This window comes from Eufriesea mexicana, unplaced genomic scaffold (assembly GCF_001483705.2).
Source record: "Eufriesea mexicana isolate 0111107269 unplaced genomic scaffold, ASM148370v2 scaffold4744748336, whole genome shotgun sequence".
Lineage (NCBI taxonomy): Eukaryota > Metazoa > Arthropoda > Insecta > Hymenoptera > Apidae > Eufriesea > Eufriesea mexicana.
In genome coordinates, this window is record NW_016907909.1 from 109,629 (window position 1) to 135,404 (window position 25,776).

The 25,776-nt window shown below is 39.6% G+C and overlaps 1 protein-coding gene across 1 annotated transcript in view; it reads left to right on the forward strand.

The window, feature by feature from the left end:
• Nucleotides 1–25,776, forward strand: part of nAChRa7 (nicotinic acetylcholine receptor alpha7 subunit) — a 271,960-nt gene that overhangs the window by 92,298 nt on the left and 153,886 nt on the right. The window contains exon 2 of the mRNA XM_017911599.1: nucleotides 7,193–7,335. Within this exon, the coding sequence (XP_017767088.1) occupies nucleotides 7,193–7,335 (143 nt within the window). The remainder of the gene's footprint in view (nucleotides 1–7,192; nucleotides 7,336–25,776) is intronic.

Genomic DNA, 25,776 nt, shown 5'->3' on the forward strand with positions numbered 1-25,776 from the left:
CCATATTACGTAAATAAAATATTTGTCAAATAAAAAATATTATTTAAAAAAATATTATAGTAAGGGATATAAAATATTTTTAACATTTTCGAGAGGCGCCTTTCAGACGCCATTTGATAAAATTTCGAAGCCCGATATTAACTAATATATCAAATTTAGAATAATGTAAAAATAGTGTGCGAGATATCGAAATTAAATAATTGTACATATTAATTATTATACTGTTCAAAAAATATCATCAGCCTTATGGCAGAAAATTTTTCAACTCGTAGCCTTCTTTAGACAAAAAATCGTCGAGCACAAAGGGTTAATATTCTGTTTAATACTTCTGAAGATATTTTAAAGAAATACGATTGGAAAGTAAAAAATAATTATTATCTAAGGATTTTAATAAATTAATTTCCCGAGGGAAACTTTTAAAAGTACTCATTGAAATCGTTATGCGAAGAAAAAATTGCCGATGATACCAGGCTACGTTTATCTCAAGAAGCGACCCATGGGAAGGACTAAACGCTGTTTTGACACGATCTGCACTCAGTTGCTCGCTGTAAAATACGATAATTCGCGAGCGATGCATAAACTCTGGTGCATCGCCAGAGCGAAAGCATCGCCGAATCCATTTCTCTGGCGCTGATATGCTTAAAGCAGCGTAACTTCCGGGACTTGATCTTTATTTACGCCGGCGGCGAAAAATATGGTATGTTACGTCCCTGTTGGCACCATAACTCAAAACCTTGCAACTCCGTTTCACGGTTACACGGGTTTTCGCAAAGGCGTGTTGGAAGAATCGTGCAGCCTTCGTAGAATGCACGAGACGCCTGGATTTTTCTTTCGAGTGAAAATTATCAGACGACTTGTAACGCGACCTTGTTCGCGCCATATTTCAACGATCCTCAACTTCCACGTTTCGTTTCACCTTCCACTCTCTCGGCAGTCTGGCGTCGATTAAAATCTCACATTTTCCCGGAGAAACTTCTCGGATAATTCATGCGGCAAGCCGTAAAGAAATCGCCAAGACGAAATGGAAAATCATGGAAATCGTGGAAATCGCTGCCACCCCCGAACGCGTCAGCGATTTCTTTCTTCCCTCGTCTGGCAGGGTCTGGGTTTGTTCATAAAGTTGCCGTGGCTGATCCTTCGCGCGACCCCGAGATAAAGGTCTCCTCGATCCCGCGAGGCCATAAATCTCCAAGTGTACGCGAACAAGCCGCGAATGAGTTCCTTAGGTTCTACCTGAGGGAATAACCGCTCCATTAATCGAGCCTATAAACATCGTTTACCCGTGACAAAATGTGACGATAACGACACGGACGAAACACGCGTGTCCGCGTAATTTCTTGCGTAATATGATTAACGACCCCTGATGGATGGCGCTTCGTGGATGGATAGGAAATCGAAGAATGTTTGACTCGTGTCCGGATCATTTATGCTGGCACTCGATGATTTACGAAGTAGTTCAACGCTTTATGGGGTAGCGAGCACGTGCGGCTTTTTGATGGTACGCTGTGGATCATAGATTTGCATATACCTGTGACAGGGGCTATTATTTCTGCGTTCCGCGGTCCAGGCCCCAGTTGACACTTTGTCCCCACTGGTTCATAGTCGAGAACCTGGGAAAAGCTGACAAGATCCCAAATTTGCAATTTTGAATATGTATGGGCTAGTATTTACGAAACTGTCAAGATTAACCCTTTGCACTCGACGATTTTTTGGCTACAGAAGAGTAGAAATTCAAAGATTTTCTACTAAAAAACTGATGATACATTTTTCAGCAGTGAATAAAGAATCGTATAATAATAGAATTGTAGAATTATTTGATTTCGATACCTCGCACACTGTTACATTACATTAAATTTGATATATTAATTAATATCGATCTTCCAAATTTTATGAAATGGTGACTGAAGCTCACCTCTCGAGTGCAAAGGGTTAATTTCTGTTACTCGAATCGTTCCAACAAATATGACAGCTACCGTTTCATAGTCGAGAACCTGGGAATGCTGATAAAATTCCAAATTTTGAATTTCGAATATGTATAGGCTAGTATTTACGAAACTGTCAAGATTAATTTCTGTTACTCGAATCGTTCCAACAAATATGACAGCTACCACATAGTTCCATTTCCCTAATTGATATGTTATTTATGACACCAGTTCTGACAATCTTGAGTAGATTATAACGTTAAAGATCTCCATGAAACACGAATGTAATACCAATATAATGCCAACAAGAAGGTTAAAAGTAACGAAAATATATAAAATATTTAGAAAAAGGGACACTATAAAAATTTTAATATATTCTACATAACAAAACTGCACCATAGGGAAACGAAGGACCAACAGTGAACGTCAACCTTTACAACATGCCATCGAAATAATCCAACGCATAGTATAACGTGCCATATAATGCATAACTGACATGGTTCGCGCTCAAAGTGAGAAAGTATTCAGTTCAACGCGGTTTTACTCGTAAAAAAGGGGTAATGGCGATGGCTCGTTCCACGAAGCGTCAGTAACTTTGACATATTTTCGAGCAAAGTATTAATTTAATAGTCGGCTCTTTTTCTGACACAGTTACCCGCGAGATCATCGAACATGGAGAAACTTGCAGATCTTTTTCACGAGTAATACGAACGAAGGGAAACGATCTTTGCAAATATTCGAATTGCGAATTACGTATCCGGAATCATTCTCGAAAACCAACTCCGATTTTCCGATATATGAAGAAAAAAAATTTGTCTGCCGTTCATTTCCTGTTTACTAATGCAGCATTTATGAAATGCGTCTTATGAAATATGATCGTGTTAATGAAAATGGGTCGATTGCACCCTATTGTTTCGTGCAGTGGAACGGCGCATTCACCGAGAACGGACTTCGTTCTGCGGTAAAATTATCGGCGCGAAAATGGTTCGATTCCAATAATGGCATTTTTTCTTCATCCTTTTTTTTTCTCCTCGCAGAAAAGCAGAAACCATGGCATCGTTCGTATCCCGCCATTAGCGTCCATCCTATATCTTTCACCTTAACGCTAACACCGCCTATCATCGAGTTTCCGAAATCCATTCAACAATTTTCCAAAATAGACATATCAAAAATTCCATATAAACGCGAATAGAATTATAAAATACGGGGATGAAATTTTGGGGGATTAAAATTTTGTAAATTAAAATTCAAATCGACAGGGGGTGAGATAGGGACCACAGGGGAAATGACAAACGAGAGATGTCAACGTTGGGTAAAATAAATCTGGAAAAATGGGAAAATCGAGTTCTAACTTAGGAGAATTTTCTCTTAACCCAGAAGTCTCGTCGATTTGCAAAGTCGAGGCATGTCCTGCAGAACGATTTCGCGAAACTCTCAGAAGCAAGCTTCTGCTCTTTAACTAGCTTTACATATTCAATTCGCATTCGTGAATCCAATTACCGGGCACGTTCTCTCGAAACAATGAACGGGCAAATGTTTCGCTGTTTAGCTTCACTGTACCATGTCTTGTTTGCGCAGTTGGGAACAGGAAAAAAGGCACCATTGGGTCCATTATGGAAGGGGTGGAAGGAAAAAATCGCATTCTTTCGTTCCACTTGTTTCAGAGTGACAAACATTGCTCATCTTCTGTCATTTTTTCCACTATCATTACTTCATAATACCTCGAATTATAATTAATTTTGGGACAGTAACGAGAGGAAATTATAGCGGTTTATCCCTGTAATAATTAAAATGGTGATCATTCGCTTTGAAAATTTGACGCAGGTTAGAAAAATAGGAATAAATGGAATAAACTCTTTTCTACACTTTTAGATATTTTTAATTACTCGTGGATGAAATTGCATTACAATTACACGTGTACTATAATGAGGAAAATAGAGAGAGTTCCTTTTTACCAATTTTGTTTAAGATTCTAAGTACACTTGGACGGGGTACGCTTGAAAATTATAAAATTATATTTAAATTAATAAAAGACGTAATATTATAATTTCCAATCGTTACTTTTCCAATATTTAGGAGCACTATGCCGTGTCTTGTTTGCGCAGTTAGAAACAGGAAAATAGGCACCATTGGGTACATTATAGAAGGGGTGGAAGAAAGAAATCGCATTCTTTCGTTCCACTTGTTTCAGAGTGACAAACATTGCTCATCTTCTGTCATTTTTTCCACTACCATTACTTCATAATCCCTCGAATTATAATTAATTTTGGGACAGTAACGAAAGTTATAGCGGTTTATCCCCCTAATAATTAAAATGGCGATCATCCGCTTTGAAAATTTGACGTAGGTTAGAAAAATAGGAATAAACGTCATTTCTCTTTCCTATGCTTTCAAATATTTTTAATTACACGTGCACTACAATGACGAAAATAGAGAGACAGTTCCTTTTTACCCATTTCGTTTAAGGTCCTAAGTATACTTGGGCACGGTACGCTTGAAAATCATAAAATTATATTTAAATTAATAAAAGACGTAATACTATAATTTCCAATCGTTATTTTTTCAATATTAATTAGCTATCTGGCCAATTTCCCCCGTGAGATTCGTAATTTCCTGAGCATCGAAAAGGGTCGATTTCTTTCTCGCGAATTAAATTAAAAATCGAAGATATTAGTCACGAACGAACATGTTCGTAATTTTAAACTCCTCGCGCACGATTTCATCGACGATCTATCAAGCTGAAAGCTAATCTGAATTACGCGAACGATACCATAATGGCGGATCGAATTTTTCCGTTGAAAATTTAGATTTCGCCTTCTCGTTGCAGCGTGATCGCAGTTTAATATCGAGACGTGCGTGCGTACAGGGCTTCGCCGATGTCGGTGATTTCGCATTGTAATTGTAAACGCGGATGCTAACGATAACGTTTGTAGCGTGCCAAATGCAACGACGTATCACTGATGCGCGGAATTTTCCCTCCGGGAATGGAATTCTCACGATTCGAATTGCTACCGAAAGGGCTTCAGAGGCAAAGCTGCAATAATCGAAGATATACGCTTTAGTCGAACGAATGATTACGTCTATCGCGTGTTACAGTCGAAACTAGCTTCGACTAGTCTAAACCACTTTTAACTAAGGCCCCTGTGACGTGTATGGCCCATGGTATCCAATTATTTACGTCGCTTCCACCATTTCTACCGTTTCCACCGTTTCTCAAGATATTCATTATCGCCGTAATTTCCCAAACGTAATTACGTATTAAACGTAATTGTACGCAGAATTATCGAATTATCCTTCCATGAATGGTTAGAGTGATTGAACGTCTCCAATTCCTTCAGACCGTAATACTTTTATAACGAAGCACGGCATCGCCATTGCCAACGCGACGAGTCGATTCAGCAACTCCTTAATACGACCTGTTTTGCGGGACAAGATATCGAATGGTATCCTGTGAGCAACAGGAAGCGAGAAAGAGAGAGAAAATTGGCAAGTGGAATGGGATAGAGAAGGGAAGAAAGGGGGTGGTCGGGTGGGCTGCAGCCTTGGTAGAAAGAGAGATTACGAAGTTGTATATTCGCGAAAAGTAGCGCAAAACTTGAGCGAGAGGTGACTCGTAAAAGGCGACTGAACGGGGAGAGAAGCTTGGGGATAAATCGAAAGAAGATGAACGTTCTTTAAGACACTCGACAGAAATTTGTATCGTCGTTATTTTCCTTTTCATTTGTTTCTTTCCGTCGACACGAAGCGATACGACATCGATAGGACGAGGGCCACAGTCGATAACAGGTTCGCGAAAATTGTCAAGTTTCTTTGACATTCCACCTTCGAGCCATTCGATTTCCAACGCTACATGGGAACCTGGAATATCTCTATCGCGCGTGCAAAGAGTTTATGGGTAATCTACCGATTTTCCGATTAACCTTTGCCTTCCATTTTCGTTCCGATACGCGTTCACCATTGTCGCGATTACGCGCGTACACAGGAGTCATGTGATCTTGGACATTTTTCGTGACACGTTTGGAGCAGAGTTGGAAGGAGGAGGAGTCAATGCTTCTTTCTATTCACAGGTCAATTGCAAATTTACCCATCCAAGCGTGTGAAATCGAAAGACTCACGGATATCTGCAGACATTTACTCTTGCCCTTCCTTTTCTGGCGAATACGTATTTAATTACGTGTCAAATTGACGAACAAAGAGATAAGAGAAAATAGATTTCTTCGAGTCCATCGTGGATTATTAGATTGGCAATAATTGCTTGAAAAGAAAGGGCAACGTAGTTCTAAACATGTACACTTTGAACCACGCCGACTAACATTCCGTGTTCCACGTATGCAAGCAATCTACAGAATTCTGGTTCACACACGTTTCCAGACAAGACGATACAATATCACTAACGAAGATCTTCATCATCGATCGGTGAGATATTCTTTCAAACTCGAACCTTAAAATCGACCTGTTTGCTTATTTAAATTTCGCGATATTTTTTTCCCCCCTCTTTTTCTTTAACAACATCCTTGCTTCTCGTTTCGCGAATTATAAACAAAAAAAAAAGGACATGGCTTTTCAAGCAATAAGATACGGGATCACTAACAAAGATCTTTATCATCGATCGGTGAAATATTCTTCCAAACTCGAATCTTAAAATCGACCTCTGTTTGCTTATTTAAATTTCGCGATATCTCTTCCTTTTTTTTTTCTTAACAATATTCTTGCTTTTCATTTTGTGAATTATAAATAAAGAAGAAGACGTGGGTTTCCAGGTAATAAGATACGGGATCACTGACAAAAATCTTCATCATCGATCGGTGAAATATTCTTCCAAATTTAAATCTTAAAATCGACCTCTGTTTGCTTATTTAAATTTCGCAATATCTCTTCCCCTTTTTTTCTTTTTTTTTTAACACTTTTGCCTTTTGTTTCGCGAATTATAAATAAAGAATTCGATGTGGGTTTCCAGGCAATAAGATACGGGGTGATAAACGAAGACTTTCATTATCGATCGGTGAGATAATCTTCCAAAATCGGTCCTTGTTTACTCACATAACTTTCGCGATTTTAAAAAAGAAAAATACAGAGAAAAGAAACATTTCGCTTTCCATGGAATTGCTTTCCCTTTCGCGAGTTTCGGACAAAGGGAGAACGTGGTGTTCTTGAAAGAATGCGAGCGTGGACCGCGGAAGGACTCGAGAAGTTCACGAGGCTAGTCGAGGCTCAAAGTGGCTCAAAATCGTGGTTGCACAGAGATGACTGAATAAGTGATAATTGGTCAGGGCTGGTAAACGGCGGTTTTCACGAGAAAAAGCTGCTAACCGACCTGCTGGAGACATACAACGTGCTGGAGCGTCCGGTTGGCAATGAGTCCGAGCCCCTCATGTTGAGCTTTGGCCTTACACTAATGCAAATAATCGACGTTGTAAGTTTTCAACAGCAACTTAAACGTTCCTCTGTACAGATCGCATAAAAGACCTTCTCTCTACGTAACACGCACACCGCACACAGTAACAACAGAATTTATTGTACGAATTTCCCGAGCTCAAGTATGCTCGAACCAAAGTGCGAGTTAAGTGAGTTGCAATAGACAGAACGTCCTTTCTTTCATTGCTTTCTGCTTCCAGTAGCACGACCAGTTTTCTTAACACTCCTATCTGCATGCCACCTTATCGTATCTTGTTTGACCAGTAACATTTACGATTCTTCCCTGCATGAAGTTTTTATAATTAACCTTTTAACCGGGATCCTCTGCACGTGAGACGAAACATTTCGATTATATCAACGATTATTCAATTTGAAATAACATGTTCTACCACGGATTAAAATTGCAAATGAATTAAAATTGCGTTTACGAATTAATATTCAGCGAATAGTATATGAATATATACTATATATGGAAAACACCGTGTCATTATCGCTGTCATAAATATATATAAAATATAATTCGAAGTCTATGCACGATTTAAAGTTTCTCATGCTAGAATTATCAAAGACATATGGCTAAATATCGTACATACAAACAATTGCAAGCAACAATTTGAACGTTACGATGAAAATAATTAGATACACAGTAGTGCCTCGATAATAGATACATATTATAAAACAAAGAAAACGGTATGTTCAATACTAATAGTTTCAAAGATAGAAAAGTTAGAGAGAAGATACAAAATGACACGAAGTTCAAGAAAAAGATTTATCATCGGGGCACTGTTGTATATAGCTACATTCCTGTCTCGATAAAAGTCAACGATATTACCAAAGACAAGTCGCGTGTTTCCAATAATTGCAAGAGTCCGGAAAATCTCGTAGCTCTAGTATTATAGCCATTACAGTTCAAGAGAATTTGACAAGAAAATTCAGTTATATTGATATTTTCGACTAATATCATGATCAGCTAATTTTTTTAAATAAATAAGAGAAGAAAATCCAATTGAACTGTTATAGCCATTACAGTTCAAGAAAATTTGACTAGAAAATTCAATTATATTGATATTTTCGACTAATATCATGGTCAGCTAATTTTTTTAAATAAATAAGAGAAGAAAATCCTATTGAACTGTTATAGCCATTACAACGCGTAATGAGCGTTCCCAATGACGAGCTACCTCGTCATCCCCGATTCAGAATCTTCGGGTACCATTTCCAAAATATTCGTAGTACCAGGTACCATCGAAAAATTTCCATTATTAGAACGATCGAGTCTCGTTTCTCTCTAGTCACTGCGATTTCGAAAATTAGGGGTAGCGCAGCGTGCACCGCGAGGGGGTCGCGCGAGGGGGGAAAAAGGAAAATTCCCCTTTCACGTGGTGTCAACGCCCAGAGACCAATGTACCCAAACGCGACCCGGTTCGTAATTAGAAACGTATCGCGTCCTTTCTCGTGCTTTTTTCTTTTTCCATTGACAAACGGAACTGCTATTGCCGTGAAACGGAGCTTCGATAAACGCGCAAAAGGCAGGGGGTGCAGGGGGTACACACCCTTTCGAAGCGTGCATCCATTGCACGTATAGTCTGCTCGAGAAATATAGTGCGTTCGTGGAATCAGTCGAGTCGCGTTTCGAAACAGTAAGATGAAAAATTTAAAGGAAAACGAAACCTTCGAGGATCGACCAGTGTCGTACGATGACGATTTGGACCCGGTTCCTCCATTTCCGGGTATAGTCCAGGATGATTTACGGTTTAAAGATTAAAATTATTTTGAACGGAATAAATAAACGTAAAATGGAATTTGATAAATCGTCGAACGTAAATGGTAGTCCACGAATCAGCTCGAGATTCAAATTCGATCCTTCTCCATTTTTATTACTCGGTGTTAGATACCTATAGCGACAGACTCCAAATGGAGGCGAGTTTCAACGACTTCAACGATGTCACTTTGACATCGGTGAAGTGGCCATTTGATGGCCGCGATGATTTATGAGAGCACTAGGGTTTTCGCGCGGACTGTACGCACACAGCTGGATAAACATGCACATTCCGTGTATGCAGAGAGAAGAAACGGCGTTGATACGAACAAAGGCCAATCAATGATATTACGAGCCGGCGTGTGCCAGCTGGACGTGCAGGGTGCATCGACGAAACGGAAGTGTTCATTGGCTGCACTCGGAGACCGCGGCAGCACACGATGCACTTACGCTCTCATCAATCATCGTCTAGACTCGCCGTCAGTTTCACGTTAACCCTTGTAAATTATTGAACGAAGGTCCCGTTAGTTTAGCCGATTCAATTTTCTCTGCGTCCCTGTAATGCAGTGCGATAATCGTTCGAGTCCAGAGGTTCCCAATTTTCTCGCAGTTTTAGTATCTTCGATCTGTTGATATCCCCTGTCTTGATCCTCTTTTTAAGACGATTTCGTTGAATTTTCAATAAATTTTCGATCCGGAGAGTACAGGAGAGTGTAATTCAAGTTTCGTGAGTGATCGATGACAGCTTCCCTGTATTTTTTAGAAAAGGAGACTATTTTGGTAGAGAAAGGAAAGATGATCGAGTCGAATCATTTTTTGATAGAGAGGAACGAAAAATTCTAATTTAATTTTTCCCCTGATTGCGAATATCTTTGATCTATTTCGAAAATAGTAGAGAAAGAAGATCGAGTTGAAAGGGATTCGAGATCTGTAGCTATGTTGAAAAATTTTCATAATTTTTCCTATTTTCTTTCCCTTCCTTTTTGTTGTTGTTGTTGTTGTTTTCTCGACATTGATATTGATTTTGATTGGAATAATAATATCGGTCGATCTGTTTATACACTCGCTACGATATGCTGATGGTGAAAATGATTTATGATGGAGGGTGGCTGTGTGTACACGTTAATGCAACGAGTATCATTAGAAATGATAGGTAGAAGCTTGGCGAAAATTTTCGTTGAACTGGTACACGTAGAGCGGCTGGTTCTATGTGTAATTAGAAGCCGGATTAACAGTGTCGTCTATTGTGCCCAGATTCGTCGTTCTATTTCAAGCGTGTGCCGTGTAATTACTTTGTAGATTTTGGTAATGGTAGTGCATGGTTATAACCCTTAAACGTGGCCGATATCACGTTCGCGTGGAAAATCAATTTTAAACGCTAATTATGTCTAACCACGTCTAATTACCGCGATGATCAATTTTTAATACTCTTTTAGATTCGAAATACCGAAATCTCGGAAAAATCCAGTGTTCCCCCGTCGAATGCACTTCGAAATATGTTAAACTGCAAAGATTGCAATTTTGGAAATGAATATATTTACGAATTCGCGAATTCGATTTGCGCAGAGAATCGATCGTCGCGAATCGAAAATATCGCGCGTATCATCCGTCATCGAATCGACAAATCATCCATCGGGTTTCGTATTAATCGCGTTGATCATCCCCGAGAGCGAAAATCGAGCTTCCCATCAGTTTCGATGTTCTCTAGTTGATAGTTCTCTAAAGCATCAAAACGTGGAGTAGTTCTGGATGAGTTTGCAGCTACACGAGTAATATGTTAGTACCGAAACTATATCGCCAAGTATTATGAAACCGTATGCACGGATTTAGAAATTAAGAGATCGGAGAAATTAGTCGATAATGGATTCGATTGTGTTTACTAAATTTATTAGGGACCACGATGTTTTCTGGATATGGCGAAAATAATTTAAAACTTAATTAAATTTTATTACGCGTAATTTCGCCCAGTAAATTCTTTCATCCTCGCGTATCTGACGATTCGAATTAATTTTATATTTCATTTATCTCGCGATAAATTAAAATTTAACAACGAACGAGGAAAATTCCGATTTACTTAGAATTGTAAATTTTTTATTAACTCGTACGTGAATGAAAATTAATATTCAAAAACGATTATTATATTGTAGTTCCTGCATATGTATATATTAATGTCAGAGTCTTCAAGTATACTTGTGATATATTATATCGAATATATTGTACGGAATATTCGAAATATGTTCTAACAAACGTCTTATAAAATTATTATTTGCAATATGAATATTATTTGCAAAATTGTTAGTAAAAATATGAAGGAAAGATATCAAAGGAAACCATAGAAAAAAAAGAAAAGAAAAGATACAATTGTAAGAGATATTAACCCCTTGCACTCGACGATTTCTTGGACTAAAAAAGAGTAGGAATTCAAAGATTTACTGCTATAAAGCTGAGAATATCTTTTTGAACAGTAAATAAGGAATCGTATAATAATTAACACGTAGATTTAATTTTGGTACTTCGTGCACCGTTACATTATTTTACATTTGACATATTAAATAATATCGATCTTGGAAATCAAATGGTTGAAATGGAAATGAAGGAATTATCAAATGGCGGAAATCAAGGAATTATCAAATGGCGACTGAAGGGCGTCTCTCGAGTGTAAAGGGTTAAAAAATCATTGATCATATATATAAAAAAAAAAAAAAATTGCAGAATCAAGTGATCAAAGAGACAACGTTGAATGCAGAATTTTAATTAAAAGTTAAAGAATCGTCATGGTAGATTTAGGCCACGGTAGGTTTAGCGTTAAAAAATAAAAGGGATCGCAAACACGCGGCAGAAATGGAGGAAAAAAAGTAAAAGAGGACGAGGGAGAAAAAAGGAGCGAATTTTTAGAAGGATACACAGATACCTCGCACTATCACGAGGATAATTCGCTGAAGTCCATTCGCGCGAACGTCGCGTAATTCATCCCCGTAGTTACCACTGTTTCGTTAAACGGGCCGCTCCCCCTGCGATCGAAGGTCGAATGGCAAATTTAAGGGTTGTCCGCCGCGATCAGGAAACATTTCATTTCCGAAAACATGGACGCGAGCACGGTAACACGGAAGCGGGGCATCGGTTTCTCCGCGGGGGCGGATGGCGAAGGCCAATATCGCGAATTTTCGTAGCGCACGCGTGCACAGGAATACAAATGGCGCGTGCTGGCACCTAAATAACGTGCAACGGCACGGCTAAATATGCCCTGCGCATTGTTTCGCCAGCGCCCGTTTCGCCGTTTATCGTTCCCCGTGTCCGACAGCGGCTCCCGTTTTTCCAGCGTCCCTTTGTTCTTCCTTCTCGCCTCGTGACCTTTTTCCATAGGGCCATTACAATTGTGACCGGGATTCGACCTCGGATTTTTTTCATACCCCAACGACCGCGAAGAAAGACGGTCGGATACACCATAAGCACGGCCGATTCTAAGAAAAATTATCCTCCGCGTCCAGATACGAGATTCCCGTCGATACTAGAGAACGCTTCTCCGCCATTACAGTCAGGATTAACCCTTTACGAACTAGGGAAATACGCATATAATAAACTAAGTAGAATAATAGATCGCAAAATTTTTTGATGAAAAGTTATCGATGATATCGACGAAAATAGTAAATTATTTTTCCTCGCGATATTCGCCGAATTCGAGTCGACGAAGAAAATATTACGTCAGCAGAGGATTAACAAGAAGGATTAGCAAGACTCCGTCTTTGATCACGAGCGCGATTGATTCCCAAGAGAAATTATTTTTCATCGCAATGGATCACGCTTCTTCCTTAAATGGATTCAATCGATTTTTCCAAATTTATGTAGAAATTTATGCACGGTAAAAATAAGAAAGTATGACTGTTTCTTGTATTAAGGAACGTGAGAACGTGAATGAGGATAGTCCTTTATGGAGTGTGAAGAAGAGTCAATGTGACACGATTAATGTTAGAATTAAAATATGTCATTAAAGGCACGCGTATGAAGGATCGCCAATTAACTGTACTTCAGGGAACAGTCATAAAAGACTTTAATAAAATAATTGGATATTCCTGCTATGATCTTTTAGTCCGTGGATCTAGAGATAGACTTAAAAAGCGCATGAAGAACTATGAACAAACACTGACTGGTTTATTAAAGGATCGATAGGTTTTTATACATACAATTGTCCTATATCTAAGAGAGTGACGAATGATTAGGATTGTGACATCAGCAGCCGTTATATGAGAGTGTCAGTTGCGCGATCATAGATCAGTTATTAATCTGGTCTTTCAGTTTATACCTAACTCCTAAGTCTCATTTAGCTCCTAATAAATATATATATAGAATTGGAATGAGTATGGGCTATGAGTGCGGCACGTATTTGAAATAATATATGGATTATGAGTGCTGGTCATTATTTGAAATAATGGGAAGGGAAGCCTGAGTATGAAAAAAGGACAGAATAGTTTCAGTAAGGATGCAAGAGCACGAGCGAGTCAGTCTAACAATTCAGTCTAACAGTTAGTCCAAGTCAATCTAACAGTTCAGTCTAAGACAGTCCACCAGTTAGTCTAAGAATCAGTCCACAGTCTAAGACAGTAGAAGTCCAAGAAAGTCAGTTTTTAAGACAGTTTCAGTCTAAGAGTTTTCAGTCAAAGACAGTGTGTCAAAGTCTAAAGTCAGTTTATAAGAGTCAGTTTAACCCTTTGCACTCGTATGTCACGCTAGAGGTGGCAATACTAATTTACTCTAAAACTCGCATATTAATTTATAATAATAAAAATAAATGAAATAAATATAACGTCTTGAATTCTGCCACTGTAAATTAATTCATTTAGCTAAAAATAAAGACAAGTTGACACCCAACAACTTTGGAAATAAATCGAGTGCAAAGGATTAAGAAAGATCAGAAGACTGTGCTCATAGCGAATCTCCCTTGTTTCATAGCTAGTCGCCATCATTCTACTTATAAGCTTATTTTATTCCATTAAGAAGTCAACGATACTTCAGTCAATCTTAAGTCAATCCACTCAAATACCGATCCTACATATATATTGGAATATATATATTTACCAATGAAAAGTATCCCTATATTTGTTCAATTTTGCACGCGAAACGTTGGTTCCTGTAAAGTAAATCAATCCCAAATTGTATTTCGGAAGTTTCTTTTTCTACGTGTATATCGTCAGAGGATTTGTTTGTTGATTCTCACATCGGCGAACGGAGGGTAAAATGATGGCTAGATGATGAAGCGGTTCCGGGGGATCGTGTAAAGAAGTTCTTCGGGGATGAAAGCAATTTAACTTCTCGCATAGATACTTACGAGAATCTCCTGGGATACAGCGATGTATTTACGCGATATCGATCACTCTCGGCCGATCAACGTTTCAATTTTGCAGGGTGTGGAAGTAGTTCCGTGAAGCTCTAAGAGATCCATATACTCGGTGTATGCGTCATATTGAGAGTAAGAAGTTTAGTATCGCGGCGGCTGGAAATTATGTCATCCTTAACGTGTGCTTTACCACCTGTCACGCATATGTGACACTGCGAGTGCTATCCAAGGCCAACATAGGCGTGGCGAAAATTCTATTTACATCCTGTACCCTTCTCCGAGTTTGGAAACCAATATCCCATTTCGTAATTTCTATTTACACCAACAGTCTCGGAGGATAATATATTTATATTCAGAAATATTTTCCGCCAAATAATTCACTCGGAACAGGAACCGTGACTTTATCGCATCAAAATTTATTTCTCGCGAAATCAGGATCTCGTTGTCATGAAATTCCACGACGGAGGAATTGAACGATGGCGTTCGCGAGAAAGACAAAACGAGAATACCGAAGCTTCGAAGGTATGAGGGTTAATCGGGTGCATTTCCAAAAGACCGTGAAATTAAACGCCTGCAACGCACCATAACGCCAGTAAACCCTTATTGTCTGTCGAAGGAACAGGGGTTTCCCTTTTTGCGGTAGGACAATACTTAGTCCGAAGATTAGCCGAGTTTCAAAGCTTTGCCAGCAATACCAGAGACTATCCAGTTTCTTCGGCTGTGTATGCTTACCGACACAGTTTCCCTCAAGTAAGAGGAACTTACACAGTTACCGTCAATGTCTGCGATACATTTCGGAACATTCTCTCAGGGTCGGTTAGCTTATCTGACAATGAGTTTCACCCACGGATAAACGAGACCTCGAGAACCGATTGCGTTTGACGCTTCTGTTGGAAGAAAGGCTAATAATAGTCATTGATCGCTCGTCATCGCGATCAAATTCGAGTGTACCCCAGTTTACGATGTAAAACCGAATCTCAGAAATTTGCCTCTCTGACTTTGGTCTAGGTATTCCTGATTTATTGGCTCTTCGCAGTAGTCTATTAGTGTCATTATGGAGACATTGATAAATGTACCATTGGTTAGGGTGCTTGTTGCGACCCTAGGGCGGCAGGTTCCAATTTAAATGGGGGACTGTTTATGTTCTTATTGCCACCCGTTATCACCTGGTCACCACTTGGGTGAACCTTAGCAAGGGTCAATAAATCACCCTCAAGACGATAGGCATAAGGACCAAATTATTTAAACATCCACCATCACAGAAAGACGTCGAAGCTAACACACACCCCCGATATTATTCACAACCAATAGGAAGACACGCAACCACCATTTACATTTCACACCAACCGATCAGTAAACGTGCGAAACTTATAAAACCACCGAGACAGCAGTCACGAGAGAGTTCTCCTAAAAATTCCAAGAAGACGAGACAAGCAACACGATCTGACAGTCAAGACAGACCCACGACGATCAATTCAGCGTGAGAGACAGTTACACATCGGAACTCTTTAGTTCAACCCTAACCAGGTCTAAACTCTGCTAATTTAGAGTAGGCTGCATCCCAGCAACATTGTCGCATTCGCGTAAACGGGCCTTACAACCCCGTGGAATTCCCACCGTGAGAGTTGCAGTGTTCGGGACGCAACGGTGCTGCTCAAGTATGTCAGAGTAATAAGTGTAAATACTAATACCCCTCCTTTCGTAACGATGTAATAAAATTTTTATTTCCAAAAAACTTCCCCTGAAGTATGCTAGAAGTATGCTAGAATACTTGGTTAATGGATTCAACGTTATATTATCGTTTATATCATCCATTTTGTAGAATCTTGATCGTTGCTGTTTATTGCTAGTGATACGACGAGGGACCTTGAATAATTTATAAGCACGTATTCTAATTATGGTTCTATTATACCGAACAAATTGAAGTTATTGCTATGACATAGTCGATGAATACGAATTAACTTATGCATCACTTTGTATAAGTTTAAATGTATTCGCACGGAACTTCTGGATACTGAAATATGTATGGCATGGAAATCCGCGATAACAGGGATACTTAGCGCAGCTGGTAGCAAATAATAGCGCACTTAGTCGCAGAGAGCAAGAAAGTTCTAAATGCATGTAGTCTTAAAACCGTAGGAGGATTAAAAAGTCTTTGGCCGAACAAAAGGTTCAGGCTTCGAATCTTTTCCTTTCCTCGAATATCTTGTCGTACCTCTGAAATGCAACGAAATAAAAGAAAACCGAGCTAAATGCCAGCGATGGTAAAAAGAAAATTCGCGGAAATTAATTAAAATTCAATATTCCACTTAATTCGCCTGTACATTTGCATATCGAAGCATTAACGGAAGAACTGGTTGATATTTATTTCGATTAATTTTGAATCGCCATTTCCGCGCTTAAAAGCTCCCGGAATATAACCTCGCAGGATTAGCAAAGTAGCATGAGAACGTTTTAGAATTACCAGGATCCGAGTCTGAATGCGTGATATTGGAAATCTCCGGATCGCAGAGGAAATATTCCCAAAGAATTTTTCCTTTCGAAATAAATTGCTATTAAAACCGTGTCTCTCGTTTCCGATTAACGTAGCTGCTTTTATATCTCCGCGAACAAATCCAATTTCATCGGTTCGAAGGAGGAAAATCGAAAGGTATTTACGAGTTTCGTGACTTACGCGGCAAGGTAGCAAGATCTCCGCGTGGAGAGATAAAAATGTGGTGGCAAAAGCGACCGATAAAAGAATTTGAGTTAATTACTCTTTACAACGACGCGCATCAATACACCTTTGTTCTATACAATTCTTTCACGGCATTATACCTTCGCTGGTTCTTTCGCGGGTACAAAAGGAAGCGCGACAGAAGCGAATAGAGGTTCCGCTACAGAGATACCTTAAGTTTCCCGCGTTTTCCTCGAAACGTTCTCGCCATTTTAACCGCGGCGAAAAAGCTAGTGGAACAGGAACATCAGAGAATACTTTCTCACAATCCCGACTGAGCTGGCTCATAAAAAGGAGGAGAGGATCATCTCTCTTTCGTCGATGCTCTTGTTTTCAACTCGGAGAATAAGGGATTTCGTTGTTCCCGTGGAAACACGGGCGAAGCGCGTCGATGGGAAAAATTCGGTAAAATTTCCAACGAGAATGCACGCTTTGTTAACGAGCAAGAATGTTCGCGGGGACCTTTTGAAATCGCGCGGAAAACCTCGTTGCCCTCGAATCTTCTAATGAAATTCTGCGACAGGTTCAAACGATCTATCTTTCTTTGTGGAATTTATGATTCAGCACGGAAGTATGAACGAAATTCTGGATTATGCGCGAATGATCCTTTTATCCTGTTGCAAAAGATAAATTCCAGGAGGATAGTTGGAAGCGAAAAAAGGAGGGAAGGGACGGGAAAAGGGAAAAGAGAAACGCGTCAAAGCAGCAGTCACGGCCACGAATGAATTCCATGAGGCGGCTTTGAAGTCAAAGAAACGGAAATGGAAGGACGTACGATTGCAACTGCAATTGAATCTCAAGGCGTTCCAAAAATTCCTTGCCAACAAATTATTGCTATACGCAGTTAGCTTCCTTTGCGAGGAATAAATCAAATTTTTATCACTCGGGTCTATAAATTTTAAAAACAGATTAAACAAGAGGAGGAAGACGAGTATCTTCGCTAAAGGGGATGAATTATGGAAAGGAATTAGATACCACTTTCTCAGTTACAAAGTAGAGATAGCGTTTAGAATTATTACGCGTACCATTCACCTAGATTCCACATTATATCGTATCGCAAACCTCGGCTGAGAAATATCGGCGTGTCGGACCAATCGCGGATCTGTTCTACTGAATACCACGAACACGGTAACCCCTTCGTATTAACCCTATACACTATGAGAAATTTTTAACATCACCTATCAGCTACTCCAGGATTGTATTAGCTACTTTTTCATAGCTATTTTCATCCATTCTTAGATCAAATATAAAACATTATAAAATATTAATTTTAACGCACAATTATACGTGCAATGTAACAGTTGAGGTATGGGAAAGTTTGCATGGGAAAGCGAAGAATATTTTAATTTTTAAACGTATAAAAATACGAAATTGCTTTAGATTTCACGGAGTTATAGACTATTTTACAATGTCGTCACAGTGACGACAACCGAATACAAAGTGTTAATACCGTGCTCTTTGCGTATGACAAGTGCACAGATGAGTAAAAGTAGAGCTAAATTTATTTCAGTTTCAATTTAAATAACGCATGGATACAGAAAATATGCTTATAATCTACACTTCTTAACCTCATTCGTTACTTAAAAATTCCATCTGCCAACGCGTGTTATTTACCACACTCTTGTTTCCGTGCACCAAGTAATATACACCCGTTACTCGCAGATAAACAAGCAAACAAATAAATAAAAATTATTTTTCCAAACTCGACACTATCGATCCCCAGGGTCTTACCTCGTACAAACGGAAAATTCAGCGTTGATCCCCAGTGACCCGCATAGTGTCAATAAAATTGCCGAAGCAAATTTACACGAACCGTCAGAGCCAAATATTGTCAGTGCCTTCATTTGGTTAAACATTTTGAAAAAAATTGCAAAATCCAGTTTGCACGGCTGAAAGTCAGCGAGAGAACGCAAGACAACGACGAAACGAGTCGAAAGCCAATAGATACCCGTAGAATCCTCTTTCGCTGGAAGCCTTTTATTCAGCAATACACGAACCGAAATTTCGCAAGGAGCTGTATAAACAAGCGTCTCGATTATGTCGAGTGTGCTTTGAAAAACACATTTTGGTCGAAGGTAACGTACGAAATCGAATTACCTATTCTCGACGGTTCAGCGTACATCGAACGGCAGCCCAAAGGAAGTCCGTATGCCCGGGGATGGGCCGGAAGCTTGAATGGTAGCTCCGGGAATAAGATCTAATTTCGCATGAAAGGGATCTTGTTAATGGCAGACGAGGCAGGAGAAGTCGCGAAGAAGATTCTTCTTGATATCGGTTTCTCATTTTCATGGCGGATACGTACGGATGACGCATAGCGTCAAGGATGCGCCAGCACAGAAACGAGGTTGCAAAGTGGATTTGTTCGAGTAGGAAATGCGCAACGTGCACCGGCAATAGCAGCAGCGTCGGCAATGGCGGACTGCATTCGCAGTTCTGCTTGCTATGCCTCGTCACGTACAGCAAAAAGTTTCGGGCCATGCCATACGTCGAATTAACTGTCTGCGCTGGGTGATATCTAATTTTCCGTATGCTTACGGCGTTTTTGGCTGCTCTTTACAGGCACCCGCACCGACCGAACTTCCTCCGCGTTGGTATGCGATATACTTCTTCGACTGGTTCAGTCCTACATTTCGTCCCCCCAGAAGGGCACAGTCTGGGCATCTGCACCAATTTTACATTTTCGGGAGAAATAAGAATTAAAAATGGAAATTCGTAGAATTAAGATAACGCAACGTAATGTCTATTCCAGGAGAATTTCACAATTTCGAGAAGAAGATAATTTTAAAAAACAATGTTTAAAATTTGGTTATATTGTTCTTCCTATTTAAAGTAACCACGCGTAAATTTCAGAATTCAGATCGTTTGAATCAAAGAATATTAAAAAATTTGGAAATAAGGATTTAAAAAGGATATAAAAATAACCGTACGAATTTCCTTTTAAATTCTTTCTAAATTCTTTTTAAATTACAATTTTATATTTTTAAATTATAAATAATAAACGACGTAAATTTGATACGCAACGAAAGTGAAGAATTCTTTCTGGACAGTTTAATTAAAAGGGAGAAGACATTATTCCCACCTTCTTCGCTGCCGAAAGAAAAAAGCAGGGAGAGAGAGAGAGAGAGAGAGAGAGAGAGTAAAATAAAATAAAGTAAATTGGAACATAAAAGAAAGCACGCGATATGCGAGGAATAACGTAGCCAGACATTTGGAAGATCCCGAGCTAATTTCCACGGATTAAAGTCGTTTGTATCGTTTAAATGGAAATTAAGTGGGAAAGGTTCGTTTTCCTTTTAACAACGCGAGATCCTTCAGGGGAGGCAAATCGAGGTCCAAGGTGGCAAATAACGACCTTCTTTGCACACCACTTCGTAGCCCCTGTCGGTGTTAACTACCCTTCGTTTCTCGCACGGCAAACTCGTCGCCTGTAACTAACTTACAATATTTGTTATAGCAGAAATTGGCTTAACGTCGAGAATGGAAAGTGAATCCCGAAACTTTACTCGTCCATTCGAGGCTGTACGTGATCAGTATAAACCGACTTTTCTCCTCTGCGACTGTAACTTATCCCACATCCGAAGGCTGCGAACGTGTGACCCGTAGGGCTGCAACCGCCCCCGCGAATTTATTCTCCGCGCCGCGTCCTTGTCTCGTGCCCGGTCAAGCTAGAAAATTATTTAACGCCAAACCAGACCGCGAATAGACTGTCCGCGTAATCGATTTCGCGGCCAGAGACACGGGTCTGAATATAAATACCCGAATCAACGCGACACGACGATGGATCAACGCACGGTGATCGATGCTCACCGCCACTCGGTTAAAAAGCATATCCACGTTCGACAAATATCAATTCCACCTAATATCCAGCTCGATAATCCCGCGAAATGGCAAAGGAATTATTGCCACCGTTTATCTCTGTACACCCAACACGTACGATGTATCGCGCGGAAAGACGATCTCGTCGATAGCGGAAGATAAAAGCATTTGTACAGCGTGCAAACGCGGCGGTAAATCACAGGAATTCAAATAATACGTCCGGGAAAGGCAAGCCGCGCTATGAATCCGAACAGCAGGGTAGCAACCGGTATCATCGAACGGCGTTGAAAATATGCAAATACGCTGTGTTGTCGAATAATATATAGCCGCGTGAGCTTTAAAGATTAAACCAAGAATCGAGGCTGTCACTAGCGGCTGGATTTATAGCTGCGAATGCGGATTCTTGCAGGTCCCAATTCGTATATCCTACGTGCGTCCTTCTTCCTTCATGTGTATATATACTTTTGTGTACGTGTACATGCACACGTAAGCGGAGAGCCTGGTATGTCTTTACGTTTAGAAGGCGTTGGCACGTGACTCACGGCTGACACGTACCAGCCAGAGATCACTGAAATCCTGGGTCACAGAGGGTTGGGGTATACCTAAAGTTCCGCAGGGTTTGCCTGGCCTGTATCAAATTTCGTAGGTCAGTTTTCCTTATCCATGCTATCCCGAATCGCGTGATTTCGCCGGCGATTTCCTCGGCGATTTCGTGGCCAGACCGCAGGAAACCGGGACTACCCTTATTGCGGTACTTTTACCAGATACGCGGGAAATTTATGAGCAGGGCGTGGAATACCAGTTCCGAGTCGTAGAGATCTATACGGGAGCAATTAGCGTATCACTTAAGATCTCCAGAGATATATTCCAACGTAATTTCTGACCTCTCGAAACTTGAATCCGAGAACCTGGTTTGATTTAACATTGACGCCATATTTCGAGAGGATAGACACGAAATATAAAATTTTATCTTCACTTGAAATTGGTATTTAATGGTCTTTCAGATATTGCAAAAGTGTATTTCAATGTACCAATGCACCATGAATGCACCATCCAGCTGCTGTCACGATGTGTATTATTAAAGTATTAAAGTATAAATTATTGCGAATAATTATTAAAGTGTAAACTATTTCGAAGACAACGAAGGTGAGTTGTCAATAGAGTCAAAGCAGCGGATACACTGTCACTGTCAATTATTTAACACGCGATAAAGAGTGTCACCATAACGTATCCTTCTACTGTGTCAATATATACTATAACAGGTATAGTCAGGAATATCCTTTCCAGGAAAACTGCGGTATCCAATCTCCCAAACAGCCTTTCGACATAATCCTCGTAACAAAGTCTTCGAAGAACTTTCATCCCTTTGAAACAACGACTGTCAAACCCATCGCTAAATATGGCACTTTATTCGGCAAAGGTGATCCACACCGAGTCACCTAAATGTTCTTCTCGCGGATATTTCCTGTTTATAATGATTCACCGCGATTTCATAATAATCAATATTTTAGCAGCGCTGTTGGGGCATTGGTAACAGAAAATTAATACTGGCAGCTATTGGAGTTTAAACTACGGAATTAAACCAACAGGATTCGAAACCAATTTAATCCTTAATTACTTCCTTTTTCCTAATACCGCTCTCTGTTTGCTCGTTTCGGCCTTCATTTAATCCGTAACACGTGTATTCAACTAGAACGCGGGATAAATTAATTATAAGTGCGGTGGTTATCGGAGCGAAATTGTAATACACCGAGTTATCAACACGTTATCACGATTCGTATCGTTACCTACACGAATGCGACGCGAAACGAACAACGATGGGCCAATATCGTTTCGTTGTTTCGCGCAAACGGCGGATGATTTCTGGATCGTAGGAAAGCAATCGTTCGTTCGGCGAAAATTCAATGGGGTAAGAAATCGATGGGAAACGTGGCCGGGTGATCGCGGGAACAGCGTGGAGAAGATTCCGAACGCACGGATGCTTCATAAGGAACGCATTGTTGGAACAGATAGGCGGTATCGAGCTGTTCTCGCAAGCGTAGAAGAGCCTAATTACACGCCAACGGCCTCCAGGGAGTTCTCCAGTGATATTGTTGTTTGATGCTAATCGATTAGTCCGCGTATTTTCTCGGCTATTGAACGTTAATCGAAACTGAAGCGCTGGTCCGGCGTGTCGAGCGAACGAACACGCTTGGAAATGTAAGTTACAGGGTTGTTGCCTCTAATCAGTTGAATTTCGCCAATTACCAAGTACGCGTCACGTGCTAACTTAATATCGCGTGATTAGTAGATCATTTTCGCATCGCGAGTGTAATTAGGACTAGAGTATTTATTTTGACCAGTTAGTGGTTGTTTATTGTAACTGAACTGTACAATAATTAGAATAATTAAATTTAATAATAATTAAAGGTGAAATATTAGCGAAGTATAGTCTGGAATACCTGTTTTACAACATTTATAAGAAATATTTATATATTTCGGTGTCGAATACGTACTGATTTCTAATTTCTGTCATGTCTCGTCGTGTTTTGATGGGTGTTCCCTCGAGTTTGTTTTGATTGGTTAAAGTAGATATTATTAGAGGAAAAATAGGATTTTTTGATCGAATAGGATTGTGCCAAAAGGACTTTTACCCGAGGAGTGGGAAACTGTCAAGGAAGTTGCTTTTGGGTATATACTGACTTCTAATTCCTGTCATGTCTCGTCGTGCCTTGATTGGTCTTTCCTAGAGTTTGTTTTGATTGGTTAAAGTAGATATTATTGAAGGAAAAATAGGGTTTCTTGATTGAATAGGGTTGTGTCAAAAAGACTTTAACTTAAGAAATGGGAAACTGTCAAGGAAGTTGCTTTTGGGTAATCAATGACGTGACTCATAAGTAGATGACAGTCCGTCGCTTTGGGGGGCCTGTCTCCCAATCTGTCGGGTCTGGTAGTTGCAAATTCTCTGTACTTTGCGTATAGATATAGGTCTTAATCCGCTGAGAGGGTGACGAGACACGTCTAACCTTCGAAGTTACAGTCGTAATACAAAATGTTAAAGTCTTTGGAATTATAGAGAATTAAAATAAGAGTTATGCTGTAAACACGAACAAGGATTGTCTGTAATTTTTTTCCGTAAAGGAGAAGAAAAAGGAAGTAAGGCACGAATTTTTATAGTCGTTGTGACTATGATAGAATTCGTGGGATGAAACGAGTGCGATCCTGAGAGTATGTTACGAGTGTTTGGGACAACGGAAGCGACCGTGTGCAAGAAGATCGATTGTAAGGGATATTTATGACAGAGTGGAGTGCAAGCAACCAACAAAAGTTTAGGAATGCATCCTGAGTGTTTGTAATACCTGGTCCATAGAAATTGCGTGAGAAATGCGTGAAAGAAGACAGAGTGCAAGGTTAAAATAAGGGTGCAAGGACTCTGACGAGGGAGTCGTAGTGGAGTAATCGAAGGGCGTGTGAATTGTGAGAAGTCAGTGAGTTACTAATGTGGCAATGTGTCAAAGATTGTAGTGGTAACAATTAAATTTAGTCTTAGAACATTTATTATTACACTTGAAATATATTATTAATCATCATTAATCTGGTGTATGAGAATATATTTATCTTGTGTGGAAACATTCCTTCCAACCCTATAGAATTGTTAAACTATTCGAAACAATTGGTTTCGAATATTTTATTTATGTAACTGGTGGAAACCTGCAGGTGCTTTTGACAATGAAACTATGAAACTTCATTATACCATTTCAATGCTGTCATTTGTGTGGAGGCTATGCAAGTAATATAGCGAGATAATAATACGTAATAATTGGTAATTTAGTTTCACGTTACAGGTCAGTAGTTTTATTAAATATTCAAATTGAACGAAACATGTGGTTTGTTTGATTCAGAAAATTTTTAACCTCCCATGACGTGTAACGTAAAAATTATTACACGAATCTGGACAATGTAACAATTTCAAGACGTTAATCTAAAAAGAAATAAATTATCTAATTTCCACGTTTAAATATTTTCAAATATTTTATATATTTCTTAGCACGTATAGACGGTGGAAAATTAAACCATCAATTTTGGAATCTAACAGAGAAATCTAGGAGGTATGATACGAAAGGAGCAAGGGTAGTTTCGACGAACGACCGACTCGCTATTAGAACTACCCACGAAATGAAATCAAGACTAATTCGGCGAGTGGAGAGGAGGAATCGGTAAACGATGGTCGCTGAATAAAATCGAGGAAGGTTCAAAAGATCGCGCAGATTAACAGTGTTCCCTCGAAAATGCGAAGCTTAGCGCTGGATAACCGAGAAGAAAACAAACATGAGACCCGACAAAGGAATTCAATATCGTGGAGTGCGGTTAATATCCAGGAAGAAAGGAAAAAATGGATTAAACTGTGCATCAGCGAAGTGCCGTTGATATACCATGGGTTCCTTTTGCTCGAGTTTCCGCTCTGCACGGTATTCTTCAAATAAAAACACGGGGTTGTCGGTTCCCCTGAAATGGAACGTTTCCTATATTAGCACAGCTTTCGTTATGGCCTGCTTTATGGTTAGAATGGAAACGTCTCCAATTTTTCAACCCAAGTGCACCAGGAACGTAATATTATTCCTGACTTTATTATTAATTGTTTCCCTTCCAGCTCTAATTTAACCCTTTGCACTCGAACTTCTTTCACTGCAGACGAGCAAGCAACTCGTAACTCTTCGCATAAAGGGGCTTTGGTGATACTTTATGAGATGAATAAAAATTATTGATGTACAAAACCATTTTATTTCGATGCTTCGCGTCTCGTTACGTTGCTTTAACATTTAACATTTACTATCGT